Genomic DNA, 13,847 nt, shown 5'->3' with positions numbered 1-13,847 from the left:
AAATTAGGAGCTAAGCGCCATTTTTAAACATTTCAAAGTAAGTCCATCATCAGATTGAGCAAAACAAAACCTCTCCAGTAATACCTCACTTGTGACATAAGGAATATTTTAGAAGCTATGATTAAAAACATCCTGTATTTTCTTACTATTTCCTTTGTGTTTTTAAAGGTTTAATCTCAGATATCTCAATTCCAACAAGAATGGAGTTAGTTACTTTTGCAATAAAGCTCTTCACTTATACCTAGCATAAACATCAAATCCATAATGCCTCGTGTAATACGACACTTCCTGGCCCTCATCGTTGGGTTTTTGTCAAGAGGAAGCATGGAATGAAGTGAGGCATAAGTAGCAAATAACCAACGGAAATGAGTGGACGGACAGTGTAAATGTCATGACAGCAAAATACAATACATTGCAAACATTATAAAGCATAATGATACTTCTGGAACAAAATCCCCATGGCCATTATTATACCCTTTAGGTGTTAGTCATACTCTGGTGTCCAACTGCTCGTTCCCGAAAAAGGAGTTTGTCCCGTAAGGACTGCCTACGAGTACGTTGTCTTTATCCAAGGGCTGCGCACAGGGTGCGACGATCTTGATTTTCGGTTTGGACGCAGGCACACCGCTCTTTTCCCTGATACCTTCTCGTCCTTCCACATCCGCGTTCTGACCTTTTTCTTTGTCCACCTGTCCGTCCATACTTCTGTCCCTCTTACTCTCACCCTTGACAAGGAAAGGTTCTCCTGACTGAGAGTGAGATGTAGATTGACCGGTGACGTCAGTTCGGCTCCTCGCTGTCGAACTTCTGATGCAGGTTCTGAAGGGTGTCGCGGGAGGTTTCTCTCCATGGCCATTCTCCGATGAGCGTCCGTCCGAAGTATGTCTCGTCGCCGATTTCTTCCTCAAGCCCGCCCTCAAGGCCATGTGTCTGCTAGGACTCGCTGTTCCGGTCTTCGTTTCGTCAGATGAGAGGTTTGTCCATTTTGACGCGTCTACCTTGCTGGCAGCGGAATTGAGTGAGGAGTCGGCGAGTGACGACCGAACTTTCTCGACAGCAGAAGCCGACACATCGACCTTCTTCGAATGCAGAGTGGTTCTCTTCCTCCTCTGGTTTCCGATAACTTCAGCTTGATTTGGCTGATCTGAAAGTTCCCCAGATGGAGCCCCCAGCTTCGGAGTTCCATCCTGTGATTGGTCGTTTATTGAGGTCGGCGGTGCGCGCACGACGAGCGGATGAAACGGACCTTGCTTCAGTAAACTGCCTCGATGAGGAATGCCACTCTCACTGGCGATCGAGTGCGTGTCGAGGACGGTCCGGAAGTGCTTTAGACCTGACTGACCGCCAGTAAAGTTTGTGCTGTCGCTCGGTCGCCAACTAGCAAGGAATCTGCAACCGAAAGGACGCATGTCAGGGCCGTACTTCTCCCGCTGCGACATGCGAAAATCCTCGACAATCTGCATCGGCGTAACGGGAAAAGTCACTCCGCCGTCATGCGGCGGTATCGCTTCTACTACCTTCATTGTTCTGATATCGCCGTCATTTGTGGCTAGCTGACGTTTCTTACTTTGCGATGCTATGGTTTCAGCAGGGTGCCGAAGCGTCGTCAGCTTGATGTGCCGAGTTGCTGGGTAGCGAGATTGCAGAGACGAATCCTGATGTCCACCTGAGAGCCAGGTTACACCAACGTCAGGAACTCTTCCAGATTTATAGCCCGGACCGACGTGGAGCGGTCGCATTGGCGTAGAATGAAGATCGGTAAACTCATCCCTATGAGAACAAACAAGAAAAAAAGAAACAGACAACAACATGAAAAGTAAGATTTAAAGAATAGTATATGGGGGCGCTGTGCCTTAGTGGATAAGACCCTCCACTCCCAATTAGAGGACCGGAGTCCGATTCCCGGCCAGGTCTTTTACGTCTTGGATATTTATTCTTACCTATCACGTCTCTCGACCCAGGTGTATAAATGGGTACCTGGCAACGCTAGGGTAATAATAATATTAGGGCACTCTGGTAGAGCAGTGACAATACTAAATGAGACTACCCGAGATAAATTAGATATTATTATTATTATCATTATTATTATTATTATTATTATTATTATTACAACATGCATGTCACCTTCAGATTCTAGGATATGAGAAATACGTAACAACGAAGATAATACAAAGAGATAAAATGTGTAAAAATATATAAGATTTCTGATGGCAAATATGGGCAAAAAACGAAACTCACTGTTTTACCTCAAAGATTCGATGAGAAATGAATAGATGACAAAGTTTAAGCTTGAAACCCAAATACATGTACTAAACTATCGTCAAACAACAAAGATCAACTCTGCAAAGGTTGGATAACGAACCAATCGGGAATGTTGCACTCCTTGAGTCTGGGTCGGAGGCTATCAGACAGCGTGCGTACGATCACCATGGCTTCCTGTCGACCTCCACCCTCCGGGACGGGAAAGGAGTTCAGTCCCGTTCCCGAGCCTCCTACGGTGTAGTACCGTCGGTACTCGTCCACATACGCCTGCCAGTCGTGGTAATGCTGAATCAAGACAGAAATATATGTGAAAGTATAACACCAGACAGAGAACAGTCAGACGTGTGAATGATAGTGTAATATATCAAATGGAAGAGTGTTGTTGCTACAAACCCAAGCTTCAACCACTACAGACTTGAGGGAAAACTCCTTCATTGCTATTCTCAGAATTTTGTCCAACCCGACTGGTCATCACATCCTGTGGTCAGTCCACACACCCTACCTCCCTAGGAGCCTAACCTCTCCCACATACATTTCTGGATAACCTGTCTCCCCATTGTCTACCAATGCTAAGTTTCTCCCCCATCATCCCCATCATGTGATATGTGAGTCATTGGTGTCAGTGACCCAAGGATTGACAGTGGTCATTACTAACCTACTCCTTTGTTTTATTTTAATTTGAATCCCTCTATTTTGAATATTTGAATATCATAGATTAAGCCCCTCCTTCTTGTATACATGTAATATAAAAGTGACCATGTACTTTTGGAAAGGAGTTCTCTCTTTCACCCTCTGCGGGTAAAGACACAAGCGTTGGTCTCCCTTGCCATCCCTCTTTAGGGGAGATATATGGCCGTTTGATGGGGAGCACCTATTACACCTATTACATCAAATACTGTATCTGTTAAATATGGCATATTCCATCGTCGCCTGGGATATTATCACCGTTATCATAATTGCTGTCATATTCCGATGTGAACATTTCTTCGAATAAATAAAGAGCCTTGATTGCACATGTACATGAACTGGTCTCTTGGTCCTTTCTTTGGAGCGTCGAGAAAACGTTTAATACCAATGTAACACCGATTACGCCATCGAAAAACAACATCAACTACAAAATAAAGGTGTTACAATAGCTTGAAAGTTGCGTGAGGTGGGGGAGCGGATGAGAGAAAAGATATACTTCTGTTGAATTTGCTTCAGAATAAGATACTATCACTGTGTAGCAGATAATTTCATAAAAGATGTATAAAGCAATTATGATATAGTGCTCTGTCATTGAATACTACAGAAATTGAGAAGAAATGTAGAAAGATCGCTATCTGCTGTACCCCCACAAGATCTGCTGTCACTTCAATCTAGTGTTCAACCTGAAAATATGAATCTCAATGAAGAAATAAATACACCACAAAAGGGATATTGTCAATAAGATTTCCTTATCATCCACTCATATTTTAAAGAAGAAAGAGGGGAGGGGCGGTAGGCTTGTAATCCATCAAACATTTTGTGACTTGAAGACGATTAATGACTGTAAAAGTATAATGCCAGACACACTCTATTTATGAACATGACTTCTGTTTTTTTATAGTGAATCGAACACTTGCTTTTCCATGGACTTTATCTTTATTGTGTAGGTGATCAAATTTGTATACCATTTTGCAAAGCGATTTAATGAATATTTTCGTCTATCCATATTACAAAAAACTGTAGAATTGCCTCAGTCAAGATTCGACCATTAATTGTACTGCTTCTCATAAAAGAGTATTTGTATTGTGACGGATATTGGGGATATTGGGGAAAACTGCGATTGACAGTCAATGATCTTCTTACACAATGTAAAAAAGTGACCTTAACTATCATTATGAAAGTAAGAAAACTATGAAGTTGGTAAAGGTAATACAGTGTATGTTTCTTGCGCGCATGATATGGTAATATCACAAATGTTTGCCCCAAAACAATGCCAAACGATGATTATACACTTAGCAAAAAAAAAAAGAAAGTAAACGTTTTTTCGAGTTCATTTTTTTCATAGAAGATTTTGATAAAAATCATTGTGTCATATACCATATAAAAGGTTATTTACAATTTGTAATTGGCTATTAACCTGGTAGGTTTATACAAAGGGAAATTTTGCGCATGAGTGAACACATTCGCTTTTGTCCTCCTTGGCACCAAAGTAAAAATTGACGAAATTGACATATTGAAATTAATATGCAAATGCCCTTCATAATAACAATAATAACAAAAGACCAATTCAACACAATGAGAGATATGAGTGAAATAGCAGAAATAAGTTTTCGATGTCAACTCAAAGTTTAAATGACACAGGGAGTGAGCCGCTAAGGTGATAAACTGGACAAAATTTCTTTATTTCCTCTTTTAATTAAGGAATTTAAGAATTAATGAGACTGTTTCAAGGACCAAATGATATTTCAAATGTTTAATTTGAAATAACATTTAAAATTTCTACAATTTTTGTTACCATTGCTTCTTTTCGTTTGTCTTTTGAATATGGATTTGACAGAAGATTCTTCATTTTCCTCCATTTCCTTTTTGCCTTTCTTTATCTTCATGATCTTTGGAGTCTGGCAGAGGCAAATAGAGATCATACATAGATTGATTTTTGCAAATCAATTTGCATTTCTTATTGAGTTGAATCTGTCTTTTGTTTCATTGTTATATGTGGCAGAGCACATACGCTTGAATAACGACTTGTAAATTTTTGCAATTTTTACTTTTGAGCCTTAGAAGAGAAAAACGAATGTGTTGACTCATACGTAAAGTGTCCCCTTTTATTGCCTTACTAGGTTGATGCTAGTAACCAACTAAATTACCTCCAACATGGTATATAAAACATTAATATTATAGCTAAATAATCTATGAGAAAGATGAACTTAAAAACGTGTTTACTTTTTTTTTTGCTGAGTGTGCATTCACATCTTACCTTGAAGGTGTAAGCCACGCTGTCTCCTTCGTTTCGATGAAACAAAAATGGATCATAGGCCTTTTTCTTCTTGGTCTCCCTCACAGACGAGGCAGCGCTTGCATCGTTTCCGCCAGCATCCCACCAACTTTTCGCGGGAAACCACCCATTTAGTTCGTCGTCCTTAACGACGGAACCTCTCGTAGACTGATGTCTAGTTCTCCTTGTGCTGTCCACACGACCCTGGCTCCTCGCACTTCGCGGGATACCATTCTGCATCATGGACGAGGAGTGAGATTGGTGGCATCCCCATGGCAACGAACACACGCACTGCCTGAAGAAACCATCGCCTGCGATATCTGCAGTCGAAATATCGTCAGACAATTCCAGGAGTTGACGAGAAAAAGTTGGCTTACGTTTTGAGGACGGCTTTGTATTGGAGCTCAGTTTGGCGGGCGACTTTTTCCTCGGCCATTGGTGCATTCTATCGACGGGTTCATCCACCACATCGATGATTTCGAGTGGTCTCTTGTCGGCAGTTTCCGATGACGAGTCGTTATCTTGTGCCGTGCGCTCGCGCGCAATATCGTGCAAATATTCAGGTTCGAGGTAGTAAGTTACTCTACTGTCGCGTGTATCAATCGAGAAGTTTTTCTTCTTCGGTAACTGTTTCGGGACAAATTTAGTACCCAAGGGCTTTTTCCATCGCCTTGGTTTTGTCTTGACATGCTTTATCTCGCCATCGGACTCACCATCAACTTCAAAATCGCTCAAAGTTTCTTCCATTTTGAGTAGACGGTCACGTGTTCGTCATCCGTCTGGCGATTTTTTTTTTCCGAATTCACATTGTCACTCGTGTCTGATAAGGTTTACGTTCATCTCATGGTTTGCAATCTGTGGTTTATCCACAGATGAATTTATGATTTGACTAGACGAAATCAAAAAGTATTGTAAATATAAACATTTTGCCATCTTATGTAATCGAGCTTGCGCAAATGATATCCAGTCGGCCAATAAGAAGTATATACAGCAGAGTTTGCTGTAGTATATTTCTGACGTTCGAAGGCTTACATAAAAGTCTTACTTAGAAGCAGAATCACGATGCCATATCAATATCCCACAAACGCTTGGCAATCCATCAGCAGTATTTCAGAGCTAAATATGATGTCACATATACGCCTGTCGCCTGTAGGACTGTTCTCCGATCTACGGCGTGCAGCCACGGCCAAACCTTAGAACCATGTCAGGGTTCCCTGTCCACAGATACAAAGCATAGATAGAAACATCGAAAATGAGTTGCTGCTGCAATGCTCCCTTCTACACATGGTATAGTTTAAAATTCATGAACTGTGAGAACGCAGACACGGTACCAGTAATCAGTGAATACACAGATCCAATTCCCTCATCGTCGATGAACCGTAACCCCATTCTCTTGTGCCCCACCTCTCGACCTTGATTGGCAACCTTTTTAAAATCATCAGACCGGAGACCATTCATACCGCTTTACCCCACACAAGGATAATTGTTATTTCATCGAATAGGCAGCCAATGTTACCGGGCTGGTGGTATCCAACCAGTATTTGGCAGCAGGTTTACAGGTACTTATGTTGTGGCATTCCGAGCCCTGTCCTCGATTGCAATGATTTACCACGCTCCAGAAGAAGCGTAGCATTCTTTGTCAAAAGGTTCATTAGAGATCTAATGTTCTTTAGCACGACACGCTCGTGCCGTCAGTAAACATATTTTCAGACAAGTTGTCACAACTTTTCTTAGTTTTCATTCACAAGATCGCAACTGTTATACAACGAAACCAAAAGCAAGACATATCCATGGCAGCAAAACAATTATCAACATCAGATCACTAACATTATCGTTATGCAACACTGACTAGTTATCCACGTTTATATGCTCACTCGAGTTGGGTTTCGTAGCTTCATCAAAGTTCATGGGTTTATGATCAAACAGTGTCAATCCTCGGCAGTCAGTTTCCTGACTTGATTGACTGGGTGGTTGAGTGCGTGGTTTGTAACGATTCACCATGTGGTGTGAGGTATAAAATGCCTGTTCGGATTAATACGTGTACTGTATAGACAGAGAGCTTTTGTCGCTTTAACAGATTAACTTGATTGGCGTGACAGACAAACGCAGATAACAGTTGGTACACTAATGAGCAGCGTCTGACGAAGAACGACGCACTATATCAGGCGTCCATCACCTCAACACACCATTATTGCTGCTATTTCATGACATAGTCGTGACATAATTTAGCAGTCATGGTCTATGTAAGGATATAGCAGCTCAAGATATGGAAGTCCCTGCCTATAGGACAACAAATTAAGGGAAATCTGTAGGTATCAAAATACCGATAGAATTATTGCTGGAGAATACCCCGCCAGTACCATAATAATCTTGGCGTCAACTATGCGGCATGCCTGCCTTTTTGGGCTTTGAACGTGTTGTAGTTGATTTAACTCATCGGTTTATTACGAGCAAAAACAGACCTTGACTTGAACATGTGTTGATATTTCGGTTTTTAAACAGACTTGTAAGCTACATGTAAAGAAGTAAGAAATAATACATCAGATAAACAAAATGTTTGAAATAATGAGCTATACTATACACCTAAAATGTTTCTGATATCAAAATCATCTGCGAGGGCAATATCAAAACGTAGGTTTCAAAGTGTTACAAAACAATCTCAAATTCAGGACGCTAAACACTGACCTTTGAGCGGTGACGACGTTCCAAATCATCCATCTTCACAAATCCTAAAAGCGAGAAGGAAAGTTTCAGATTCTCTTTACTACAGCTCGCTCTGTATGATGAAATGTAGCTGCACATCAACCGGCAGTCTGAAGGTGGAGATTCATCATAACATCAGAATTTCATGTCTAAACACTTTCCATTGTGCTATCTAGAGTGTATTGTCGTGCGAAGAAGTATACATTATCGCATTACACAACATATCATCTCCTCCCACCTCCCTGCATCTATCCAGTGTAAGTTTAGAAACGTCACAGCGGCCACTTGCACCCCATCGATGTTCAAAGTTCATGAGGTCACGTCGAGACGGCAGGCATAGCGTGCCCCGTGCCCATGGCAACGAATCACTCTCGACCTTTTTTTTTTTTCTAGTGCATGTCGCACGCAGACGATTCAGGGGAGAAGCCACTCTCCGTCGCCCTGATGATAATCGTAGTGATTCATCGAGTTGGTGGCTGTACAATGATGATGACGATGTTGATGACGTCGGTTTTTTTTTTTTTTGTCTCCTAGAAGTTTAGAATGGTCGGTTTGATGATCTTTATAATTTAATGCATTGGTATTATCTGACGTTAAAACATGATGAGTAAAAATAGAAAAGTAGGCCTATGTTTGGCCATGCCCTTGCCCCTCCATCTGCAGTTTCCGCGAGTTTACCGAGAGTGTCAAAGTTGCCTTTTTCACTAATATTGTGTTTCTAACTTTGTCATAAAGTATCATCACACCGTTGACCAGAACATAAGTTTAAAATAAGGACGCTTAGATCCGGAAAAAATTAACGACAATGTTAATTAACAATAATGACCTGCACAAAGCAACAGCGTTTGCTAGATGTAACAAAAGATCTCGATGTAGTCTCTTAGCATTTCCTTCTTTGATAATATTGTACTCAAATTTCTGACATTTCTTCATTTTTTGAGCAAAGAACTACGCGGGATATAACCTCGTGCGACAGAGACTTTTTACTGAGGTCAGACATATCACTACTGACTGAGTATACCTTTGCTCGATTGGACATGGGTGACTGATTATTAGTTACAACATGGTAATTGGTTGTAGTCAGTCCATCCATCTGTTTTACTTAGGCAGTCAGTAAGGTAAAGGCAAGTGTGAAAAATATTGGCAACAATATATACAGCCAATCGTCAATTAGCTGGCTATACCTCAATGCTAGTGCTAGGAGAACGAGGGCCGGTAGACTGTAGGGTGCAAACAGAAAATGATGTACATGTACAAATATTATTCCGGCATGTGCAAGTAAACGAGCAGGCCAGAGCTAAGAAGGCAAGCCCGGCCGGAAAACGCAAGCGATCCCAAATACATGTATCATTAAACGGACATTAATTTTTGTATTCGTTGGTTCATACCGATCGCAATGATATCACCGCGTCCAATGACAATGCCTGATGCGACTCATTCATGCCAATAGAAAACAAAAGGGCAGAACAATTAAGCTGGAGTCTGTCTTGCGTCCGTTATACAATTTCTTTCTCCAAAATAAATCGCTTGTGTTTCAGTTGCTGTAAGCAGAACGACGGTTCACAGAAATTTCGTGGCAAACCTCGCGGGTGTCGTTCTGTTAGCTCTGAGGATTAATCTGGTCGAAAAGGAGATAAATGGTAAAGATGGCCGTGATAGTATGATGAGCTGAGTCTCGGGGGGAGACTGGCGACTCATTGTCAGTTTATCTTTTTTCATTGGGAGAGATATCGTCGATCGACGATAGCGGGATTTAAAGGGATGATACAGTTTCAGCTGAGATGGAGCTACATGTTTCCAACTTTTTTGATGATGATTTCTTTTTTGATATAATGAGAAACATATCATGAAATACTGAAAGGGCATACGATTTTAAGAGGAATTCAAAGTTTATTTGATGGGAATTGGTTTTGAAATGGCTGTGGTATCCAAAAAACTTTTTAGCATCGCTTTATTTTACTTTTTTTTTGATATCTCAACCAGTTAAAAAACCGATTATCGTCAAATAAACTTTCAATTCCTCTTTGAGAATTGTACGCTCTTTAACATTTCATGAAGTGGTTTCTAAGTATCTCGCAAAAAGTTAAAAGCCGAATTCTCACCTCAACCAATACTATACTATCCCTTTAAGTCGATCAAGATGTGGCACAGTGTGTCTGTTCGTTTTCGTGTGTTTGGTGTACACGAAAGAATATTTATAGGCATGCACACGCAGCATGGCTTCATGATTGCACAAAGCTTTCTTGTTTCGTCACGCATGAATGATAAATGATAAGAATTCATCATACTTCTTCCCCGAAAAAAAGAAGAAGAAAGAGACAAACTCGGGTGCTACAAGTACAAAAGTGGGAAAATTGGAAAAAGAATTGAGAATTGTTTTGCTTTGTCTGCTGCACATCCACCAGGAAATGCCTTGCCACGCACTCGTATTGAAATATGTGTTATAATGTATGTCAGGACACACAGGTTTCAGTTGCCTTTGAGGTTTTGTTGTGATGGGGGTTTTGGAAGGGGGAGGGGGGAATGGGGTAGGGTAATAAGAGGGAGAATGGACGGGGGTATAGGGTGGCGGGGGGGGGGGTTGCGTGTGGGTTTTTTGTTTTGTTTTTTAACAATAAATTTCAATCAATGGATATTGATATTTCAAGTTGGATTGAATGAATGCTGAAAAGAAATTATTTTTGTGGGTAGTGATTTAGTTAATAAGATTTGTAATGCAATGAAGGAATAAAATTAAAAAGAGAATGAGGGATATAGTAGTGTGAAAGTAGAAAAGAAGAGATGTGTATATGGATTGTGTATATGGATTGTGAAAAAAAAATGTATCAGAGTGTATCAAAATGTATTAAATTGATGTTAAGTTTTGGTAAAAATTTTGTATCCATTGACGAAAATGATTATGAAATTGGTCCAGAGAATTTTGTATAAATTTGTTTGTATATTATGTTTCCCATTGATGAAGAATAAAATATTCTTTAAAACAAAAAACAATGTGTTGTGCTACAAAGTATATAGGGAAGAAAGTGTAATGTATACCATGTCATATACGTGAAGCAATCTTGTAATAGTTTTTCCTCCGTTGTTCTAATCCGGTTGTTCATATCGCCTCCTCGCGAATATTGGTGACAAAAACAACAAAACTACATGTTTTACTTATTTTCTTCTCCCCCCCCCCTCACTCACTGTATGGAGAAAGAGGTAAAAAAGGAGATATAATCATATCCTGGAAAAGATATTAGCACGCCACTCGCTTGTCACAACATTGTTATCGAGACTTTGGCCAGAGCACTTTTTGTGTATACTGCTGCTTGATGAACGAAGTAAAATATCAACGAGAAACTCCATTATAAAAAGTCACATTAAGAAAGTGACAAGTTCATTTCAATCGGACAAAAGCAGCAAGTCTGTTGTATTTGACTATCTCATATCTCTCTTTTTTTTTTCAGAAACAGTCATCTGAGTCAAACGCTGATATATTAGTAAATGATTGTACACATGTTCAGGAACTAACTTATCAATGTGTAAACTCAATAAGTACACCAGTAGTCCCCTTTAAGTTTTCAGACATATTGGATTATTATGACTCCCGTACATTTTGCTGCGAATTTTTTTTTTAATGTGTTCATTCAAAAAGAAGGAATTTAGCGAATATAAGATTGCAAGTTGTGGGATAATTGTGAAGAGATGTCGTCACCTCATCTAATTGGCATATTTAATATCAGTGGTATCATTCTACGTAATTATGTAAAACTTCGGCGTGCCGCAAAATTATTGTCTCGTCTGCTTCGTGGTTCTGTTTGACTTTGCTCTTTCAAAGAACTTTTCGAAATCATCTTGGCCTACATGATGGGATCCTATCCAAAATATTCCAAGAAAACTTATAAACTCTTCATCCAAGAACACTATCACATTTTGTATGGGTTTAATGAAAGTCAAAGCACTGCCACTTAAATCCATTCTTTTTGTGAAACTTTACGACACTTTGCCTTCAAGATAACAATGATAACAAAAGACCAATTCAACGCAATGAAAGACATGAATGAAATAGCAGAAATAAGTTTTCGATCCCTCGTTTCCCTTATATTCTAAAACAAAAATAGTGGTGAAATTGAAAGGGGAAAATGATAATTTTCTGTCAACTCAAAGTTTAAATGACACAGGGAATGAGCCGCTAAGGTGATAAACTGGACAAAATTTCTTTATTTCCTCTTTTAATTAAGGAATTTAAGAATTAATGAGACTGTTTCAAGGACCAAATGATATTTCAAATGTTTAATTTGAAATAACATTTAAAATTTCTACAATTTTTGTTACCATTGCTTCTTTTCGTTTGTCTTTTGAATATGGATTTGACAGAAGATTCTTCATTTTCCTCCATTTCCTTTTTGCCTTTCTTTATCTTCATGATCTTTGGAGTCTGGCAGAGGCAAATAGAGATCATACATAGATTGATTTTTGCAAATCAATTTGCATTTCTTATTGAGTTGAATCTGTCTTTTGTTTCATTGTTATATGTGGCAGAGCACATACGCTTGAATAACGACTTGTAAATTTTTGCAATTTTTACTTTTGAGCCTTAGAAGAGAAAAACGAATGTGTTGACTCATACGTAAAGTGTCCCCTTTTATTGCCTTACTAGGTTGATGCTAGTAACCAACTAAATTACCTCCAACATGGTATATAAAACATTAATATTATAGCTAAATAATCTATGAGAAAGATGAACTTAAAAACGTGTTTACTTTTTTTTTTGCTGAGTGTGCATTCACATCTTACCTTGAAGGTGTAAGCCACGCTGTCTCCTTCGTTTCGATGAAACAAAAATGGATCATAGGCCTTTTTCTTCTTGGTCTCCCTCACAGACGAGGCAGCGCTTGCATCGTTTCCGCCAGCATCCCACCAACTTTTCGCGGGAAACCACCCATTTAGTTCGTCGTCCTTAACGACGGAACCTCTCGTAGACTGATGTCTAGTTCTCCTTGTGCTGTCCACACGACCCTGGCTCCTCGCACTTCGCGGGATACCATTCTGCATCATGGACGAGGAGTGAGATTGGTGGCATCCCCATGGCAACGAACACACGCACTGCCTGAAGAAACCATCGCCTGCGATATCTGCAGTCGAAATATCGTCAGACAATTCCAGGAGTTGACGAGAAAAAGTTGGCTTACGTTTTGAGGACGGCTTTGTATTGGAGCTCAGTTTGGCGGGCGACTTTTTCCTCGGCCATTGGTGCATTCTATCGACGGGTTCATCCACCACATCGATGATTTCGAGTGGTCTCTTGTCGGCAGTTTCCGATGACGAGTCGTTATCTTGTGCCGTGCGCTCGCGCGCAATATCGTGCAAATATTCAGGTTCGAGGTAGTAAGTTACTCTACTGTCGCGTGTATCAATCGAGAAGTTTTTCTTCTTCGGTAACTGTTTCGGGACAAATTTAGTACCCAAGGGCTTTTTCCATCGCCTTGGTTTTGTCTTGACATGCTTTATCTCGCCATCGGACTCACCATCAACTTCAAAATCGCTCAAAGTTTCTTCCATTTTGAGTAGACGGTCACGTGTTCGTCATCCGTCTGGCGATTTTTTTTTCCGAATTCACATTGTCACTCGTGTCTGATAAGGTTTACGTTCATCTCATGGTTTGCAATCTGTGGTTTATCCACAGATGAATTTATGATTTGACTAGACGAAATCAAAAAGTATTGTAAATATAAACATTTTGCCATCTTATGTAATCGAGCTTGCGCAAATGATATCCAGTCGGCCAATAAGAAGTATATACAGCAGAGTTTGCTGTAGTATATTTCTGACGTTCGAAGGCTTACATAAAAGTCTTACTTAGAAGCAGAATCACGATGCCATATCAATATCCCACAAACGCTTGGCAATCCATCAGCAGTATTTCAGAGCTAAATATGAT

At 40.1% G+C, this 13,847-nt stretch overlaps 1 protein-coding gene across 1 annotated transcript; it reads right to left on the bottom strand.

The window, feature by feature from the left end:
* Nucleotides 1-488: 488 nt before the first annotated feature.
* LOC139730157 (uncharacterized) lies at nucleotides 489-13,468 on the bottom strand. The gene is made up of 4 exons (XM_071641058.1): nucleotides 12,704-13,468; nucleotides 5,207-5,851; nucleotides 2,363-2,547; nucleotides 489-1,770 (listed from the first exon to the last, which is right to left on the bottom strand). Exons 1-4 carry the CDS (start codon nucleotides 13,466-13,468, stop codon nucleotides 489-491), a joined length of 2,877 nt encoding a protein of 958 aa, XP_071497159.1.
* Nucleotides 13,469-13,847: the final 379 nt, after the last annotated feature.

Source organism: Diadema antillarum, unplaced genomic scaffold (assembly GCF_040938485.1).
Source record: "Diadema antillarum isolate AM-2024a unplaced genomic scaffold, OU_Dant_1.0 scf00000021, whole genome shotgun sequence".
NCBI classification, from domain to species: Eukaryota; Metazoa; Echinodermata; class Echinoidea; order Diadematoida; family Diadematidae; genus Diadema; species Diadema antillarum.
This window is presented reverse-complemented; position numbering and strand designations above follow the sequence as displayed.